General features: G+C 41.3%; 1 protein-coding gene across 20 annotated transcripts in view; it reads left to right on the forward strand.

Moving 5' to 3' along the window:
- plekha6 (pleckstrin homology domain containing, family A member 6) overlaps positions 1-21,358 on the forward strand; it is a 338,544-nt gene that overhangs the window by 288,607 nt on the left and 28,579 nt on the right. For 18 of the 20 annotated variants that reach the window (XM_073030660.1, XM_073030659.1, XM_073030669.1 and 15 more), the window contains 7 exons: positions 1,550-1,603; positions 9,134-9,199; positions 12,316-12,396; positions 13,261-13,410; positions 16,770-16,871; positions 17,108-17,222; positions 20,479-20,615. In XM_073030660.1, coding sequence (XP_072886761.1) covers positions 1,550-1,603; positions 9,134-9,199; positions 12,316-12,396; positions 13,261-13,410; positions 16,770-16,871; positions 17,108-17,222; positions 20,479-20,615 — 705 coding nt within the window. The remainder of the gene's footprint in view (positions 1-1,549; positions 1,604-9,133; positions 9,200-12,315; positions 12,397-13,260; positions 13,411-16,769; positions 16,872-17,107; positions 17,223-20,478; positions 20,616-21,358) is intronic. The other 2 variants (XM_073030671.1, XM_073030667.1) reach the window with 2 other exon arrangements.

Below are 21,358 nucleotides of genomic sequence, written 5' to 3' on the forward strand. Positions count from 1 at the left end.
AACCTTAGAAAAGGTGTTAATTCCCATTCTCGAGCCTTAGCTCTTTTATATCTAGGTTTCTAATTTAGAGACGTGGCAATGCCTTATTTCACACCACCTTTACCACTCTATGTATGTTGCCACTTACAGGGAGGTATGGACTTGGACACGAAAATACCTCTGTACATCAATGCTTTTAAGGGTCCTGCCATTAACTGTCTACTTTCTTCTTACATTGGACTTCCCAAAGTACAACAGCCCAGACTTGCCTTGATTAAACAATATCTGCCATTTCTCTGTCCATAACTGTAACTGATTTATGTCTTGTATCCTTTGATGACGTAGATCTCATTGAAGCTTACTGAATACTGTAAGGTCTGGATTCAACAAATGTTTCCATTATTATTTGAGTCTCAAATCCAGAGGCACAGTGGGCATCCCTTCAGAACAGAGGGACACAAATCTGTAGAATTTGATTTCCCTGAGGGCTGTGGAAGCCAGGTCACTGGGTTTTATTTAAGGGAGAGATTGTTAGGTTCTTGGGGGTTAAGGGTTACCAGAAGAAGGCAGGAGAGAGGGTTTGAGGGGAAAAAAAACATAGGCCATGATTGAATAACAGAGCTCACTTGATGGGTGAATGGCCTAATTCTCTGCCTTTATCTTATTGTCTGATGGATTTTCTGCACCAAATTCCATTTTATATTCCCACCAATGAGTTACCTTCCAGGAGCCTTCATATCTGGTTTTAATATTGTGTTCCAATTTAGCATAAACCGCACAGTGCTATCAAAGTACAAAGTACATTTATTGTCAAAGTATGTATACTATAAACCTTGAGATTCGTCTCCTTACAGGGAGCCACAGAACAAAGCAACGCGATAGAACCCATTAGAAAAGAGTGTCAAACGCCCAATGGGCAGAGAAAAGAAAACCAAATCATGCAAACAATAAAAATAAGCAAATAACATTTGGAACTGCTGTTCACGAAAGTGAAGCCACAACCTCGAAGCTGTTTCAGGAGCCCGTTAGTTGCAGGTCACAGCCTCAGTTCAGCACAGAGGCACGTAAACCTCATGGAGCAGCAAGCTGACGCGGCCCGTCCCATGCCTCTGGCCCCAACACCCTGATCTTTTCAAGTGGCCCAGCGTTTTAATTGTCAGAACTTCGGGTCATTCCTCACTCACGGACTTGGGCCTAGGCTCCACCACTTTGATTTGACATGTACACGCCGCACCACAGTTCATCCTGCACCTTTGAGACTTCAGTTCACGCTGCAAAAATGCCTGGTAGTACGGGTGGTTCAAAAGCTCAACTCCAAAAGAGAAGTTACAGGCTATTGATTGCAGTGATCGTTTGCCAGAAAAAGTGTGATTGATTTTTGGAATACTTACATGAAGGCTTGTTAGGCATGTTGATTTGGCTTATTTATTCTACCTGAAGAAATGTGGCCTGTAGGTAGTTTCCTTCAGAGTCTTTACCAAATCATTTCTTTCTGCTCAGTAACTCTTTGTTTCCTTCTGTTTTCTACATTCTGTAACTCTTCGACTCCTTTCTCAACATGATGTGACAGGATGAAATTCTAGACCTTCAGTTGCAAAGGAAACTAGATTTTTTGGATCAGCAGGTGGGATTTGATTTGCAAAACGGTACTTGTATCATTGGTCAAAGGTGAAGTGACAAGGTTGTGAGTCCGGTCAAGCTCTTGGGTAGCGATGGCAAGTCAAAGACCACTAGAAGCCAGGATTACCAATTGTTCAAAATTCGAAGTGATTCAGCACATAAGGGCAATAATTTAAATAAAATTTAAGTGAAATTGTTCACCTATTAATACACACAATCGGATAATCACTTCTTATAACATCGATCATTATAACTATGCAACCAAGCAGAAACAGATCAGATGGAACAATGTCAAGGAATAGGTTGGAAATTTTTCAGAGGAGTAATTTACCTGTATACTTAACACATCAGTAAGTTTTCAATATAGAGACTTTGAATTCATTCGATTAGAGTAATTATTAACAAGTTGAATTTGTAAATATAAGTCTCAGTAGTTAGAAACTATTATATTTGGAAGTGGGAGGTGTATCGGCTTAGTTATGACTCTGCTGCTGAGGGAGAAGGTGAACCATTCAGTCCTCATTCTAGCCACATATGTTGAACTGTTTGCAGTCCTGGTGTGTGTAAGGTAATGGTCGTGGAGATGAGGAGTTATCCCTGTAAATTCCTTCCCTGGGGATCAGGCAAGAAAGCAACCCCAACATTTCTTTGATCAAGGGCTCTGTTTGCTCAGCGTGCACTGACATAATGTAAGTGTTCATGTGACAGGATGTGCTTGAAGACATTATGATTGAAAGAAGCCAATTAAAGGGGATTAGTTATTTGTTGGCAAAATAGCACAAAATGATATGTTAAAACAAGCTTAAAATATTAAAGGAATGTCTCTTCCTAAACAGCAAACCACATCAAAAAGTTTTCTTTTCCCTGTGGAGATTTGATATTTATGACAGAGATTGCCTCACCAAAGACAGTTAATGATAAAGCTGAGTCTAAATATTGATGAGCGTGCTGTAATAATGGTAATTAACATTAATAACCTGTCTACAGGAATGGGGCAAACCTTGATTCTTCTCCTATGGCCATTTAATGAGTTCTGTTTTCATTAACGTCCTGTTAATATACTCTCAGTACACACTGATCTCTATTAAAGTTCTGGTAATATCATAGCAAAAAATATTAAGTAATTTTACCAAAAGTCCTGCAGGCTACTCAATATAATGTGATTTACACTATGTAATTATACAATCAGACCATTTGCCACACACACACACACACAAACTGCTGGAGGAACTCAGAAGGTCAAGCAGCATCTATGGAAATGAATAAACAGTCAATGTTTTGAGCGAAGATCCTTCCCCAGAACTTATATAAATGAGCTCTTCCCTGCCTTGGGCCCATGTCTATTTAAAGGATTTACTTCCCTGACACCTCCTGGAGTTTGGGGAGATTGCTTGCATCAATGGGAATCCAATCGAATCTATTAAGGCAATCAGAAAGGCTAACTTGCAAGGCTAGGGATCTCCTTGGGAAAACCTGAGTGGCTACCTAACAGATATCCCAAAAACAATAAAGGAAAGCTGATAGATAAGAAACAAAAAAATGTTATTGTGAAGGGGCAGGGACCAGAATTAACAGCTAAAGGCAGAATTAGGTGATGGATCTGAATTAGTATCGAATGAATCCAGCTGAATTTTCACATGAACCTTTTCATGGAGAGAGTAGTTGGAACCTGGAATTGCTGCATTGTGGGACAGCTAAGAAAAATAGCTCTGATGAATTTAATAGAAAGCTCTATAAAGATGGAATAGACAAATGGAAGGTTATGCTGATGAACTGAGAACTGCAGAGCACCATCATCAGTATTTGGCCCTGGTGGTTAAAATCATATTTATTGTCATTGAGTTGTGATGTGAAATGTGTTGATTTACAATAGTGGCACAGTGCAATTCATATGAAATTGCCATAAGTTTCAAAAATAGTGCAAAAAGGAAAGGAATAATGAGGTAGCGTTCATGGTATATTCTATATAATGTACTAACAGGCTAAAGTAATGTCATGTTTAGGGGAAGTGGTATTTTATTGGTGTCCATTAAGTATCAATGATATCAATGAAATCAACTGACTTAGACTGGTCCCTGTTAATCTTCTGGGTGGAAATTTTAAATATTTTTATTGCGATACAACACGGAGTAGGCCTTTGAGCCTTGCCACCAAACAAACCCCCAATTTAATCGTAGCCTAATCCAGAGCCAATTTACAATGACTAATTACGGTAACTTACCAACCAGTATGTCGTTGGACTGTGGGAGGAAACCCATGCGGTCATGGGGGAGAACGTTCAAACTCCTTACAGGCAGCGGTGGGAATTGAACCCGGGTCGCCTGTCCTGTAAAGCATTGTGCTAACCACTACGCTACTGTGCTGCCCTTTTTATCCATTTTTATCAGAGTTTATTTCCATTTTATCAGCAAGGCATGGGAATAAAACAAGTGAAAGAAATATTGACTTTGATCTATAATGACTTCGAACTCAGGCTATTAACTTTAGGAATTGGTTTATTATTGTCACGTGTGCTGAGATACAGTGAAAAGGTTTTGTTTGCATTCCATCCAGACAGATCATTCCATACATAAGTATACTGAGGGATTACAAAAGGGGGAAAAAGTAATTCAGAATGTAGTGTTACAGACAAAGTGCATTGCAGGTAAATAAAGGGCAAGGTTCATGGTGAGGTAGATTGAGTGATCAAGAGTTCAATTCTATTGTATATGAGGGTCATTCAAGTGTCATGTACCCTGTGACCAGGTTACCAAACCAGCAGAAATGGAACAATATGTTGGAGTCTGGCGGTACTGTAACTAAAGGTGTTTATTAGTAAACTAAGTAATACAGAAGTGTAGGAAAAAGAATCAAAACCAAGCTCTATTGTAGTTTTGGGGTAAATGAATAGTTTTAGGATAATGCAGAGTTCAGTTCAGTTCAGTTTGGATTGAGGTAGTTGCTGTTGTGATGTTAGAGAGAGAGGGTGAGAGATGAGCAGCTGCAGCAGGCAAACCTTCCGTTCCCAGCCAGACCGTTCTTCAGTGGTGGACCTGTCACCCAGGCGAGGATGGACACACACGGACCAATTTCCCCGAATAGATCCTCCAAGCCCCTGCCTTCCTGTGGGTGCACAACACACGTTCAGTGTCCAGTGGCGTGTCTGCCTGTGTCTCAGCAGACTCGTCTTTTATCTCCCCAGCCGGGGTACCATCCATCCATCAACTGATCATGTCCATCAAACTGGGCCACTCCTTCCTGTCTCAGCAGGCACCTGGCACCCACTATGCTGTGTCAGCAGGGACTCACACAAGCAGGCAAAGTGGCAAAGTCCTTGGAAGTAAAGTCAACAATCAGCGAAGAAGCCTTATTTTAAATCCTTGTGTCTCTCTCATTATCAGCATGTGCAGCATGGCGCCTCTCCCCCTCTTCATCTCTCTCTCGTTAGCAGCATAGTTCACGGGGGTCAACTCTGGACCCCATCTCCCCATGGTTTTCTCATCACACATAACACAAGTGTCTTAATATTGTGGAATAAAAACCTGTTCACAAGCCTTTATATCTTCTGTCTGATGGAAGATGGAAGAAGACAGAGTGGGAGGGATGCTTGATTATATTGGCTGCCTTACCGAGGCAGCAGGAAGTTCTCTGCGGTTGGTTCCGCCACTCATTGCCTTAACCTGCAGGCAGTGTCACATATGAAGTAAGGGTTTGTATCAGAATCTTACATGAATTCAAAACCTGCAGTGCATTTAAGTGTGGACTTTGCTGGACACTGTGGTGGGTGTTGCCATGGTAATACACAGGACCTTAAAGACATTGTAAAGTGGAGTTGCTGCTGTAAGTTTGACTCTCCTCTGGTTTTGAAATTAATTCGATGAGAGCATTACAACGCATCTGCTGCTGCTGTTTCTCGGTGTTTCCCCGTTCATAATCAATGACCCCACGCACCCTTCAAGTCAAGTCAAGTGTATTGTCATTTCGACCATAAACTGCTGGTACAGTACACAGTAAAAACGAAACAGCATTCCTCCAGGGCCCTCCAAGACATTCCATCTTGTCCCCTCTTCATTTGGGCAGAAGCACGTACCACCAGACTCAAGGAAAGATTGTATCCTGCTTCTATATGACTATTAAATGGTTCTGCAGTATGATAAGTTGCACTCTTGACCTCACTATCTACCTTGGATAGATATTTTATCCATCTTGCATCTTATTATCTACCTGCTCTGCACTTTCTCTGTAACTGTCACACTTTATTTTGCATTGTTATTGTCTTGCCTTGTTTTACCTCAATGCATTGTTGTAATGAATGGGTCTGTATGAACTGTGTGCAATTCAAGTTTTTCACTGTATCTCGGTACAAGTGACAATAATAAAGCAATTCCAAATCATTTGAGCAGTGACCTTATTCAGCAACTTCTATGTAAGTTCACTAACATAAAGCCTCTCCTTCTAATTTAGTTCATAAAAACGTCTTGAACTGAGCATGCGTACATCAGCATTACGTTGCATTCACCTACCAATATTCAGCATCTATGGTTGGAACAAAGAGAAAATTAGGGCATTGTAAAGCTAAGTAGTGACCTAGAGCAATTCAGATTATATGTAATTAGTCTCAGTATTGCTGCAGAACAACATTATATAAGAACCTTCATTCAGTTTTCAAACAATGATAACTAGATGGATGACATGCATTATGTGACAGCTTATTGTATTTCTGAGAAGTATTTTGGAATGATACAGAACAGAAGGAAGTCAGCCAGACATTGAGACTTCGAATGATCTAATTACCATCACATCTCTATTCCCATCGCAAAACTTTCCTTTCTAAATATAACCTTTTGTTTTAAAGAGCCACCATTGAAACTGGCTCCACTACACTTTTCTTCCAGTTCTCTGCTGAAAAAAGGAAAAATTCCGTGTTTCCTATCTGATTCTTTTGCTAGTTGTCTTAAATTTGCGTTCATTAGTTATTCAGTTTCTGCCCCTATGTGAACAGGAAATAAGCAGTCACTCGTCAGTCAAACACATTTTAATCATCCAATTATTAAATAGATATTTTCCTTTTCACTTCCCATGCAGAATGGCATGATTCCACCAAGCAGTGTAAAATGTGCCATTGTTAGCATAGGCACCCCTAGTCACATGGAGAACATGCAAACTTGTGCAGTCAATGTCCAAGGACAGGATTGAACCCATCATCACTAGCACTCGGGGGGCCAGAGGCCCTATTGGCTGGGCCACAGTGATTATTTTAAATAAGCATATTTACAGTGGCAATATCTGGCATCAACTTTACCTTTGCTAAACCTACTATACGTTTAATTAATACCCAGTCTCTAGGAATGAGTGTAGATTGATGGAAGACTTCATGCCTCTAGAGTCATTGGAGTTAAGCAAAGTTCACAAGGTTTAATTTTTCTGAAGTTTAGGTTATTACACAAAGTGCACATTTTGAAAGATATGACTGTTTAGAGTATGTTCAAAGAGGTTAATTTTGATAAAAGCTTTTTGACTTTCTCAAGACTTACCGTACAAACTAGGGTTAATTGACATTTTCAGTCCACAGCCTATTTACACATTCACTTGGCAGCCCATCTAAGGAAAAGTACCACAGAGCTCTGAACAAAGGCCTGTATTGTACCAATGAGCAACATGCATAAGGTAATCTGTTCAATAACAGCAGGATAGTTTCTAACTAAAAAATGAGAAGAAGTTTACTCATTTGGACTATTGTGGTTCTAGCTCTAGGAGGGGATGAAAAACCATTGTGTCTTCTGGGATTTTGAACAGTTTCAATTGGTGTGAATCAAAGGAGATGGTCTTTTGGAATTCATTGCAACAAAGGTGAAAGACTGTGGATCTGGTTAATTAGGATTTCAGCAATGTCAATAGATCAGAGGATTCTGCTTCATTGGGATTCACGCAGTGCTCGTGAATTAGTAATTAGTTCATGGTCTTTTGAAGTAAGGCCTTTGGTATAAAAACTGTAATGAGAGCATAACTAAAGAAGTTGTTCAGGATACCAAGATGGCAGATTGCCCAGTGTGTTATGGGTTTTTAATATACTGGCTAACCAATTTGGATCAATTCATGGGCGAAGTTATTAAGGAAGAGCTCACAGTCAAAGTAAAATTTATCACCAAGTTACATATACTGTACATATTTGATGATAAATTTTATTTTGACTTTGAGCTCTTCCATAATAATGATACTACATTTACAAGAAAATAAAGAAATACAATACAATTTATGAAAAACTACACATAAACATAGGCTGACAAACAATGTACAAATAAGACAAATTGTGCAAATAGAAAATAAATAATACTGATAACGAGTTGTGGATCTTTGAAAGTGAGTCTGTAGATTGCAGAATCAGTTCAGAGTTGTGGAGAGTGAAGTTATCCATGCTGGTTCAGGAACCTGATAGTTGTAGATTAAGAACTGATGGTTGGGTTTGAGCCTATGGTAATGGAGAGAAAAAAAAAATCATTTCAATGTGTAAGTTACTGGTGGTGTCATTGTCTTGAACTGACTCTGAGATAAATTATTCATGGACTGCTGAGTGGGCTATGTTACCACTGTAATGGAATAGTTTCCTATATCGTGTCTCTTAAGGGCAGAGAAATATCCCAAGGACCTTTACACAGGAGATGGAAAAAACAAGTGGGAATAATTTTAAATAACGTGAAACAAAAATGGAAGGAAACAGCAGAAAGAATGGTTAATAATGTCAGATACTGAAGTCAGTTTGGGAGTTGCCCGCAAGAAGGGTCTTGGGAAAGGGTTCCAGAGTCTGGGATATAAGATAGAGAGCACCAGCAGAGGAAGGGATCGCTGAGGTAGCCCAGCTACAGAGCAGACTGGAGATGAAGAGCAGACAGTGGGTGAAGAGCAGACTGGAGATGAAGAGCAGACAGTGGGTGAAGAGCAGCTAGCATTGAATTGTTGAAGATCCAATGACTGGTGTGGCAAAACTGCACCAGAAGAGGGTGGTCTGACCTAAACTATCAAGAGAAGTCCAACCTAACAGACCATATCTGGGATTTTTACTGTGACCTTTCCTGGAAACTCACTTTACACTTTCCCCAGTATTCCGTGCTATTTTTTAAAAAAACGATGACATAATTAAATCTTTCTGGATTCCTTTCCACACCAGCTCTGTCCTGGAGATTATTTATTCCAAAGGTTTTTACTTGCCTGTTCTTTTTAATATAATACTGTTCTCTGAACATGAAGGGAACTTCTATTCTCTGCTCCCCGGATCAGTGTCAGGCACAAAAGGTGAAACAAGCTCACACGTTGTTTTTATCCTGGTTTCACCCGGACCTTTGCTGCATGATGTTCCCATTAGATTGTGAAACGTGATGTTAAGTCTAGCAATCATAGTAAAGGCTCCAAAGCAAAGGCTGAGCTATCTCAATGATCAGCAAAGAAAACAAATCAGAGACAGATACAATAAATTGACTCTGTGACACTGCAATAATGGTCTTGATGCTATGTCCCTCTTAGCAAGGTCAAAGCCCTTAATGGTTACTGATGTTTGCAGGTTCCATATCAGGACAGATATCAGGACGCTCTGCACCATTACAAGGTCGACGAGGCGGAGATAGATGTAAGTTTTACCAATTAATTACCTGTTTGTTTAAAGGATTATTTCTATGTTGCTGGAATCCAAAGTCCTTTTCCGGGATAAATGAACCTATAGGATTTCAGTTCTGTACTTACTATTGTCCATCGGGAGGAGAGACCTCGTGTAGATAAATGGCAAGGGATGATGAGGGCAGACTTTAGCATGGATGGTCCCAAGCTCAGCTGTGAAAGGAGGAGGGTTGAGCGTGGGGCTCATCCTATAAAAACCCTGAGTTACAGAAACACCAACAGAAGTTCAAAAGACCTCATCCCTGGGAGATGAAGGATACACCAAGAAGATGTGCTACACTTGGAGACCACTTGAAAGGCTGGCCTGGGACAGAGGACTGTGGAGAGCTGCTGTCTGTGGCCTATCCCCAGTAATGGTAATGGGCTTAAGAAGAAGCTGATGAGGACATGAGGAGTGAAATAGTTTGAAATGGGGCAATTTCTATTTGCTCCTCCTCTAAGATGTTTCAACTGTGTAGCTAGACAGAGGTTCCTCATAACCTTCAATTCCTCCATCTTTGAAAAATTTATTTATAGTTCTTCCATTTGGAAATTTGCCACTTCAGGTTGATAAAAACTAATTGAGTCCTGCTTATCCAGAAAAGTGAGCGGATATCAGGTCCTGTAAGTGAATAGCCTGCTGACCTTTATTGCTTAGCTTTGTATTTAGAGAGCAGTCCTTTGGTGACGAGGATACCATCCAGCAGCCCATGACTGGTGACCTGCAGAGGATCTCACTGGGGTCCAGTGACTTTAGGAGATGAGAGAATTTTGGGGGTGGAATGGGGACCAGAGGATAAACAATAATATTGTCTTAATTTAAAAGGAAATAAAAACTACTCCAGTAATCAAGGAGACCATGACCTTGAGACTTACTTGTCTAAACCCAAAATCCAAATTGATATCAATGACTAACCATCTTCAGCTCTTCAACAAATCCCAAAGGTTCTCAAGCCTCTAGTGGAAGAAATTTATTCTCTGCTCAATACTAAATAGTCCATTTGTATTCTGAGACCCTGACACACTTTCTTGTCATCTACCTTCCATCCTTTTCTATCCTTCCTTTTCCTTAATAGAGAAACCACAACCTGGCCCCTTGACCTGAGTCCTTAAGGCCCTGGACAAACACCAGGTCCTCATCGGTTCACTGTGATGAAACATATGGTTTTACACCAGGTCTGGCTGACTTTAACATGTTGCTCAGGCCTGAATGATTTGCTGAGAGTTGTCCTTCAACTTTATCAATATTTACATTTTTTTAATTCTCAGACAGATCAGTAACATTTGTAATTGTTGCATTCATAGAGTCATAGAGCATGGAAACAGGCTTCTCAGCCCAAAGTCCACACTGACCAAGACACCTATCTAAGATAGTCCCATTGGACTGCAATGAAGAAAGCACTGGAGGAACTCAGTGGGTCAGGCAGCATCTGTGGAGGGAACTGGACAGGTGCCATTTTGGGCTTGACCAAAAACAATGACTCCATTTCCCACCATAGATGCTACTTATCGCACTGAGTTCCTCCAGGGCCTTTTTTGTTGCTCCATATTCCAGCATCTGCACTTTCTTGTATCTTCCAGTTGTCCACAATTGGCCTTGAGGGTTTCCCCTAGGTTCCTATATAATTTCTTTCCTCTCACTTTATACCTATGCTCCCTACTTGTTGATTCCTCAACCACGGGGAAAAGTGAGTATGCATTCACCTGCCTTTGCCTCTCTGTAACCCAGTCCATTGAGTCCCCACAATATCCTTGTAAATCTCCTCTCCACTCTTTCCAGCTTAATGGCATTCTTCCCCGAGCAGGGTAAGCATAACTGAGCATAATCTTCCAAATGTGGCCTCACCAGTGTATTGTAGAACCAGAATCAGAATCAGGTTTGTCATCACTGACATACGTAAGTCCTGAAATGTGCTGTTAAGTGACAGCAGTACAGAACAATAAGTAAAATATGCAATAAATCACAATAAGAAATATATTCGTGTGTGTGCGCGTGCGCCAACGCACACACACACACACACAGAGTAAAAAAAATAACAAAAGTGAGGTGGTGTTCATGGACCATTCAGACCATTCATGGAAAGGATTGGGTATAGACAAATGTTATAATTACTCTGTTACCTTGGCTATTTGAACTGCAAGTTCATTGTAAATATTTTCCTAACTTGGGAATATATCTATGTTCCTTTAGTGTCAGCAGGTCCAATTCCTGGAATTCCTTCCCCAATACCTGATGTACAGGAGTTAAGTGGCTCATCGCTACCTTCTTGATGGCCACTGGAGTATTCACTGGCTGCAGGACTTGCATGTGTCCTGGTCAAAGAAGCAGATAGGAAAAATTATTGTTGACACTACCCACTTTGCAAACTGCCTTTTCCAAAAGCTCTCTTCTGGAAAATGCTATAGGACTACTAAAGCAAAAATTTCACATCATTTTAAAAGATTCTGCCCCCAGGCAATTAATCTGATCACCTATCAAGTTATCCACCCCCACCCCCACCCCCAGTACTGCACAGCACTATAAGCACTTTAAAACAATGTTGTTTCCATTGTAAATCACGTTGTTATTTATGTATTTATGCAGATTTTATTCCATATCCACACTTTAATCTCTAACTTTATTTTCATATAATTCTTTATTCTTTATAATTGTTGAATGTTGTTTTTTGTTGTATATGGCACCCTGACCAATACCATCACAGCAAATTTCTAATACATGTAAATATATGGTGAATAAAAGTGATCGTTAATCCTTGAAGTTGATGCCTTATCTTTGAACATCCCAGGAATGAAGTAAAGCAGATTATCTCCATATCAAAGTATGTCAATTGTCAGCATTAGCCCACAATTAACTTCCTAGAGTTATAACTCTAAGTTTCCTACAAGTATCTTCTCTCAAGTTCATAAATTACAACAAGAACTATTTTCCCCAAGGGGCTTTTCATGCTTCCTGAGCTGCAAGACATAGGCTGCAACTTGGCGGTGTTGCTGAGGCTGACAGCTCTCACAAGGGAAAACCTCTGCCTCTCTGTCATCAAGACCAAAGTCCATCTGAAAATTAACTGCACTTCTCTTCTTCTTTGGAAACAGAAATTGCTGGGTCGACTTTGCGAGCAGACCAAGAACCAGCGGGAACAGGAAAAGTGGGTCCTCCAGCTGCGGAAGGAGAAGGTAGAGTTAACACTTTTACTCTCATTCTAAAGCTCTGCATCTTGGCCCATTTGTGTAGGGAAATCTTTGCACCATAGAAACTTCTGGCCTTTCCTTGCCCAGCATCCAAACATTTAGGAGGGGAATCACGAACTGAATTGAATTGGCACACTTGGGCAGGCTGGGCCCTACACACATTATCAGGGCAAGTGGAAAGAGACTATGTTTAAGTCAAACAGGTTGTTCAGTTGTAGGAAGAAAGAGTGTTTGGATTCTGGTCCTGAACTTGCTAGAGTTTAGAAGAATGAAGAATGATGTCGCTGAAAATCATTAAATATTGAAAAGCCCAACCTTTTTTTATGCCATGGACACCTATCATTAACCGAGGGATCTGTGGACCCCAGGTTGGAAGCTCTTGGCCTAGAGAGAGTGGATGTGGAGATGTGTCCTATAGTGGTGGAGTCTAGAACCAGAGGGCACAGCCTCAGAAATAGAAGGATGTCCATTTAGAAAGGAAATGAGGAGGAACTTCTTGAGCCAGAAGGTGGTGAATCTGGGGAATTCATTGCTGCAGGTGGCTGTGGAGGCCAAGTCATTGGGTATATTGAAAATGGAGGTTGATTGGTTCTTGATTAGTAAGGGCTAAGGCAGAGAGAAGGCAAGAGAATGGGTTTGAAGGAATAAATCAGCCAATGAACAAATTCAAGAAGGCCATCAACACACAATGGTTAACTTGTCATCTTTTATTTCATTTATCTCCAGTGGTTAAAAACTTGGCTCTGGATGTTTTGTTTTAGTTCATCATTTTTATTTCTAGATTATTTTAAATGCCCTTTCCTGTTGTGGATCTGACGAATCTTTATCTTTGCTTCTGTTACACCCAAGGAATCTCTGGAAAACGCTTTGGAAGCAACCCATCGGGAGATAGCAATGTACCGTAATCAACCGAGTTACACCGAGCAACTGGTGCAGAAAAAGGAGTCTTTGCAGAACCAACTGGTCAATATTCGTGGGGAACTCTCACAAGCAACTACGGTATGGGAGCAGGGTTACTGAGAGCTGATTCGTGTCCTGATTCATCTTATTGCCTTAAACTTTGCATAACATTCAGTCAGAAGGATAGCCTGATAGATTTAAACCACATAAGAATAGGCCCTTCAGCCCATCTCATCCATGCTAACTTAGTTCCTAGTTCCATTTGCCTGCATTTGGCCTATATCTCCAAACTTCTATCTGTTTATCTGTCCAACTGTCATTAAAAAATTGTAACTGTACCTGCCTCTACTATACACCTGGCAGCTCATTCCATGTGCCCACCACCTTCCGTGTGAAAAAGTTGCCCCTCAGGTCTCCATAAAATCTTTCCCATCTCACCTTAAGATATGCCCTCTACTTTAGAGTTCCCTACCCTACAGGAGTAAACAAAATCTGTGAGAATCTACCTCATGATTTTTGCCCCTCATAATTTCATACACCTCCATAAGGTCGCCTTGGTTGGTAGCTCATTTAAGTTCAAAGTAAAATTTATTATCAGAGTACATACATGTCACCACATACAACCCTGAGATTTTCTTTCTGCAGGCATAATTAGCAAGTCTATAGAACAGTAACTAAACTCTAAACATCAGGAACTGTTAACTGTAAACAAACTGCAAATGCAGATACAGTATAAATAAATTGCAATAAATAATGAGCATGAAATAACAATATAGCAGAGTCCTTAAATGAGTGTAGCTAACCCCATTTGTTTAAGAACTTGATGGTTGAGGGGTAGTAACTGTTCTTGAACCAACCTGGTGGTGTGAGTCCTGAGGCTCCTGTACCTTCTACCTGTTGGCAGCAGCAAGAAAAGAGCACGGCCTGGGTGGTGAGGATCTTTGATGATGGATGCTGCTTTTTGATGACGACATTTCATGTAGATGTGCTCAGTGGTTGGCAGGGTTTTCCACTGAAGGGCATTGATGTTCCCGTACCAGGCCGTAATGCAGCCAGCCAGCACACATTCCACTAAACATCTATAGGAGAGGGAAAACTCTAATCTCAAACCTCCACAGCCGTGCAGCTAATCTCATTCATGGGGAAGGCTTCGGGAGTAAATCCTGAGGGGAAATTCCGAAGCTGGAATCCTTAAGGCAGTCCTACATTGAGTTCAACACTGACTGGCAACTCCTGCGACAGTGCTGGTGTCAAACTGTATCAGTCTCTGCCATGCCTTTGGGTTAACCGATGCATGGAACAGGGTGGCTTGCTACATGGGCAACAGCTTGCTCTCTATGCAGCACACACAAAATGCTGGAGGAACTCAGCAGGCCAGGCTGCATCTATGGTATGTATTCCTGCTGAGTTCCTCCAACATTTTGTGTGTGTTGCTTTGATTTCTAGCATCTGCAGATTTTCTCTTGTTTGTGATGAGCTTGCTCTCTATATTATACTGTGTATCTAGACACTAGGACACAACACCCATGGTTGACCCTGACCAACGGAGGCCTCAGTAAGATCACCTTTCACATTCCTTTTCTCCTGGGAAAACAGTTCCTGCCTATCCAGTCACAAACAAGAGAAATTCTGCAGATGCTGGAAATCCAATCAACACTGCCAAAGAGTCTTGGCCAGAAACAATGACTGTACTCTTTTCCATAGATGCTGCCTCTAGCATTTTGTGTGTGTTCCCCGCTTACCCAGTCTCTCTTTGGAGCTCAAGCCCTCCAGACCCAGCAACCTCCTTGTGAATCTTTTCTGCAGCCTCTCTAGCTTTATCACATCCTTCCTATGGCATGGTGACCAGAGATACACTGCACGACTGCAACAAGAAATCCTAACTCTTCTACTCAGTGCCCTAACCAATGAAGGGAAACAAATTCTTCATTGTAATGTCTACCTGTGCCACTACTTCTAAGGAAGCTTTAAACAAGAGCATACACAGACATATCCATTACAGTACAGTCAGTGTTGGTAGGACCGATAAATTACTCGTCTAGTATCCAGTGTCCTGGACTGTGACCTAGGATCACCATCCCATCAAGACTGTTGGGAAATTTAAGTTCAGGTAATTAATCACATAGTCTCAATAATGGTGATGATAGTCTGTTGTGAAAGACCATCTGAATCGCTACCCTGGCTTCAATAAGACTCCAAAGCAACCAATGAATTTAATGCTCAACTGGGGTGGAGGGGCAATTGGGGATGGATTTGAAATGGCAGCCTTGCTGGTATTGTATGAACAACTCAAAGAAAAAGTCACCTAGACACAGCTTAATAGAGTGATGCATTCAAAATTTAGCATCAGGATGTTGTTGAACTCAATTTTCATGACTCCCTAATCGGTATCCATTAACAGAATTATGCTATAGTTTAGAGTCCAGTTGTTTTTTTTTCTTTGATCACTACTTTCCAAGCAGTAACAGCCTGTAAAATACAGTGGTTGAATGAATAGATTAAACTGTAACAGAGTAATAATTGTGATTTCTGTAAAACAATAGATCATTAGACTATTTTACTGCTTTTTCAACTGCTTCTGAATTATCCAGATCATTGCTCAGTCCAAAAGCCCCATCAGGGCACCAAGCTGACAATGACATGCCCTTCCATATGGTGTTTTGACTCAAGGTACAGGTAATCAAGGCTGGTGACGTTCTTGTGTAGTGAAATCTATTGCATCATCCACTTAAGGTCACCTTGCCCATAACACCCATAAATCCTGGCAGACAATGGGAGTTTGATCTATTAAAACGGTGCAAGGGTTTGCAAACTGATAACATCCTGAGTTGGTTAAAAGCCACAGACTTCAACAAAATAGTGGTAATTCTCATTACTTTACTGGGATGCACAGGAAATTCTTACTGATTGTAGACAAGAAGATTAATTGACTGGTCTATGCTGAGGTGGGTTGGAGTGTGCCATGCCCTGAACAATACACAAACTGTTGGAGGAACTCAGCAGATCGGGAATTATCTATGGAGATGAGGATAGAGTTGATATCGGGATGAAGGATCTTAACCTGAAATGTCGACTGCTTATTCCTGTCAATAGATGCTGCCCGATCTGCTGTGTTCCTCTAGCATTTTGTGTGTTGCCCTGGATTTGCAGCATCTGCAGAACTTTTTCTGCACTAAGTCTTTGCTTACAGCTGGATATGGTAGCCCCTATGATGCCCAAGCTTGTTCTGCAGTCATGTTATCAGAGATGTAAGTAAAGGTAACTGATCAGTGGTGAATGCTTCACATACCGGGAGTCACTCTTTGTTATATCCACTGCTTTGCCTTCAGAGAAAAAATAAATTATGCATTTAAGGCCAGTCGTTTTTTTTAAATTGAGCATTCTTTAGACGTTAAGAGTTTCAAATACATGTATTGACTTGTATTCTGGTCCTGCTTTGCACATTACACCTGTTTTAGACCTTTGCAAACACAAAAATGGAGTGCGATGCCCTCAGAATGGAGTTGTCCATCATTCACAATGACTTGTGGGAGCAGCTGAACAGGCCAATGGGAACGCAGGTAACACTGCCATCGAATCATAAATATAGAATGATCAGTTATCATCCATGCTGAGAGAAATTAATCTGGGATTGAGGTTAAACCAATGATCTTCTCATCCATCCCTAACTCATGACATCGTGCATCCTAACCATCCAATCACAATGACTTTAAGTATCTAACATAAACTAATGAAGCTTTTAATGTAAAAGATGTACATTGAGGGATAGTAAATGGCTCTTGTGTTAATTTTTCAGGCTGAAATGGGATATAAGCACATTCAGAAGGAACTCTGGAAAATCCAGGACGTCATGGAGGGCCTGAGGAAGACCTATCCTGAGAGAGTTACAGCAGAGCCTGTCAAACAGAATGGTACAGGATCTTCCATGGCCATTACCTCACTAATAATATGCAAAGAGCTCTGGGTCCCCGTATAGCTAATGGTGACATGAGGTGTAATGGATTTACCTGTTGAACTTTTTAATGTCCTGACTTGGGCTAAGGAAGAACGTCTCTGTCACACAAGGTTCTGTTCCAGGAGAACTAACTTATGATGATCTAGTATGAATTAGCTGTATCTTTTAGACTTTTTTAAAATCACAAACCCTGGAGCACTTCCCTCAGGTGCTGTCCTTGTCTCGGATTTAGCTTACCAGTCTGAGAGTCAGAAGGTTGTGGGTTTAATTCTCACCACAGTGGATGGTAGGGAAAAGTTGGAGATTAGGACTATATTCCCTGGAGTGCAGGAGAATGTGGGGAGATCTTACAGATATATATATATATATATATAAAGTTATGAGGGGTATAGATAGGGTGAATGCATGCACACTTTTTTTTCTTCTGAGGTTGGATGAAATTAGAACTAGTGGTCATAGGTTTAGGGTGAAAGGTAAAGTATTCAAGGGGAATATTACGATAGAATCTGCTCCTTCTCAGCACCAAAGTCAAACTCAGGGGTTCCCAACCTGGGGTCCTTGTTTAATTGTATTGGTCCACAGCACAAAAAAGTTTGGGAACCCCAGGTCTAAGTGGAATTTACTGTCATATGCACAAGTACATGTATGCACAGACAGAGAAACCAATTTAACTTTCAGGTGGATAACCTTTGAAACTGGAAGGGCCAGTTATTTAAGTTTTTTGAATTCAGTGTTGAATCTAAAGTTGTATTTATTGTCATATGCACAGGTGCAATGAAAAACTTGCGATGGCATCACAGGCATGTTGTTAATCAGATGAGCAGCAATCACAACACAATTCTAAATTAAACATAAGTTGCACACAATTTATACAGTAACGTACACAAAAGCAAAGTCACGTTATAGTGCACAGTGGTCAAAATGATCATTGTGTTATTATTACTAATACAGTGATTAGTCTGGGATGTGCAAGTCATTTCAGGAACTGAATAGCTGAAGGGAAGTAGCTGTTCTTGAGCGTGTTGGGGTGGGGCTTCTGTACTTCTTGCTGAACGGTAACTGTGAGAAGATGGCATAGCACAGATGGCAGGGATCTTTGATGATAGATTGTTGGGAAAACTTTTAATAGGTTAGGGTTTTATTCCCTTAAGTGCAGGAGAATGAGGAGAAATCTTATAGAGGTATACAAATTATAAGTGGTATAGATAGGGTGACTGTAGTATGTAGGCTTTTTTCCCTCAGGTTGGATGAGATTAAAACTAGTGATCATAAGTTTAGGGTGGAAAGTAAGACATTCAAGGTGAATCTAAGGGGAAACTTCACTCAGGGAGAGGTGTGAGTGTGGAATGAGTTGCCAGCGGGTTATGACTCTGGAATGAGATGTGGTTCAATAGTAACATTTAAGAGTAGTTAGGATAGGAGAGGTTTGGAGGGATATGGTACAGGCGCAGGTAGATAAGACTAGACAAAAGATTGGGTTGGCATGGATTGGATGGGCCAAATGGCCCGTGTTGTAGTACCCTATGACTCTACACTCAGTGGCTACTTTATTAGGTATATCTATACACCTGCTCATTAATTCAAATATCAAATCAGCCAATCGTGGCAGCAACTGAATGCATACGCTCATGGTCAAAGAATTTCAGTTTTTGTTTAGACCGAACATCAGAATGGGGATGGAGTGTGATCTAGATGACTTTGACCATGGGATGATTGTTGGTGCCAGATGGGATGAATTGAAGATCTATGAAATTGCTGAACTCCTGAGATTTTCATGCAAAACAGCCCTAATAAAGTGGCCACTGAGTGTATGTTGCCCAGCCTGAGGGTACACCTCATTTAGTTACTACTGATGATGGGAAGGAATGTGCCATTGGCATATTGGAAAAAGTCCACCATCGGCAGCTTCTTATGTTCACCAGACCATATACAACTAGTCGGGGTATGTTCCTTAGTGCATCTGTACAGGTTTGCTAGTGATCGGTGCAGCTACCACTGGTGAATGGTGAACTGCTTTCTGCTTCCTTGGGTGGGAGACCACTGCACTGACTCAAAGGGGAGTAGGAGAGTTCTTTATAATGTCCTGGCCACCATAACTAAAAGCAGCTGACCAGAACGTGAGCTTAATTTGGGCACAGAGTGGTGCAGCTGGTTACTGCTGCCTCATAGCATCAGTGATCTGGATTCAATCATGACCTCCAGTGCTTTCTGATGTTTTTATGCATCATCCCTGTAACCGTGCAGTTTAGTCTAGTTTCTTCCCACATCCCAAAGGTACAGGGGATGGAAGGTTAAAGTGGCCACTCTCACTTGCCCTTAGTGAATGGTTGAATCTGCGTTGTGAGTGGGGTTGTTGATGGGAATGAGGGAAGAAAATTTTACAGAGGAAGTTAGGGGATGTGATTGTTCCCTGTGCTGTTACAGATTTGATGGTACAGTGTTCACTGCACAAACACGACCATCCCCTCTACTGTCTTATGAGTGTGACATCAAACCTATTTCACTGGCTGCGAAGAATTTTCAGATCTGATAGAAGTATACAAAATTATGAGGGGTCTAGCTAGGGTAAAGACGAGCGGGCTTTTTCCACTGAGGGTGGGTGGGACTACAAGTAGAGGTCATGGGTTAAGGGTGAAAGGTGAAAAGTTTAAGGGGAACATGAGGGGAAACTTCTTCACTCAGAGGGTCATGAGAGTGTGGAATGAGCTGCCAGCACAAGTGGTGCATGAGAGCTTGATTTCAATGTTTAAGCAAAGTTTGGGATAGGTACATGGATGGTAGGGGTATAGAGAGTTATGGTCCAGGTTCAGGGCAATAGCAGTAGGCACTTTAAATGGTTCGGCATGGAATAGATGGGCCAAATGGCCTGTTCTGTGCCGTATTATTCTATGATTCTATGTCCAAAAGGGTGCTATGTAAATGCAAGGCCAACAGTAAAAGGGCCGGTTTTCTCCTCCGTCAGTTTCAAAGGTGAATGTTTGTGTGCTTGTGTGATCAAGATGCAGAAATTCCAACTCCGATTCGTATGCGATGGTTTAAGGAGACAGTGAGGATGTTCAGTAGCGTGATCTTAATTGAAAGTGTATGGCATGCCATTTAACCCCGTGGCTGGGTCGATGACATGACCACAGGGAATGGAGGAGTGTTACCTCCTAGGGTAATTCAGCCCTGTCGTCAGTAATATTTAATTTACCATTTCTTTTCCCCTGTAGTGCCTGGCACCCAGATGGGGACCTTTGGCTCCAACAACCCTGCCAGTCCGCTGAGTTCTAACAGCCCCGCCAGTCCCATGAGCCCCTTCTCTCCCATCTCTGATTCTCATCTGTCAGCTCAGCAAGCAGCTAGTGAGGTAAGCACACCCCCAGTCCCTGCTGGGATGACCCAGGCTCACTTTGTTTAATGGGATGAAAAATGGATGATACTGTAGGAAATACGAATTAATCTCAGTTTGATTCCGCATCACTCTAAGTGCTTTTCACCTTCTAGTATTCCAATTCTGTCCCCTCGTACTGTTAGCTTTTGCAGTAAACACTTCAACAGAAAATGGAAAATCAATTTAAATTAATGACATCAACTTGAATTATAATTGACTATCTTTTTTCCGGCAAGTGCGCCCTGACTTTGAAACATGCTCTTATCTCTGTGTATCTGTGGTTGAGTGCAGCTGCATCAGTGTTTCAATGAGCTAGAAAGAATGAGTTCAGTGTTGAGCGAAAGCAAATTTTGAACGATGTAAAACAGCAGAGATGGCAAATTGCTCTTCATCCCACTTCTCCCTGTCATAGATCCGACTCTGTCCCACTTCATCACTTGAGGGAAGCTTGAGTACAAGTAGTCCCAGATCCAAATGTAATATGAAAAATCTGTGATGATCATCATTTCTCCACTTCCTTGGTGTGTCGAGGGACATTGTCCCACCTCCCTGCAGCTGGCACCTGCACTGGAGGGCCATTTGATTCAGTGCCCAGTTCCATCAATCCTCCAGTCCCAATGTCAACAATCTTTTACTCATCTGGTGGTTTATATCTCCTACGGTGAGCCTTAGGCCCTTCTAATCCCTGTGATTCTCTTTCATTTGTAAGCAGGACACAA

This window comes from Hemitrygon akajei, chromosome 27 (assembly GCF_048418815.1).
Source record: "Hemitrygon akajei chromosome 27, sHemAka1.3, whole genome shotgun sequence".
In the NCBI taxonomy this organism is placed as follows: domain Eukaryota; kingdom Metazoa; phylum Chordata; class Chondrichthyes; order Myliobatiformes; family Dasyatidae; genus Hemitrygon; species Hemitrygon akajei.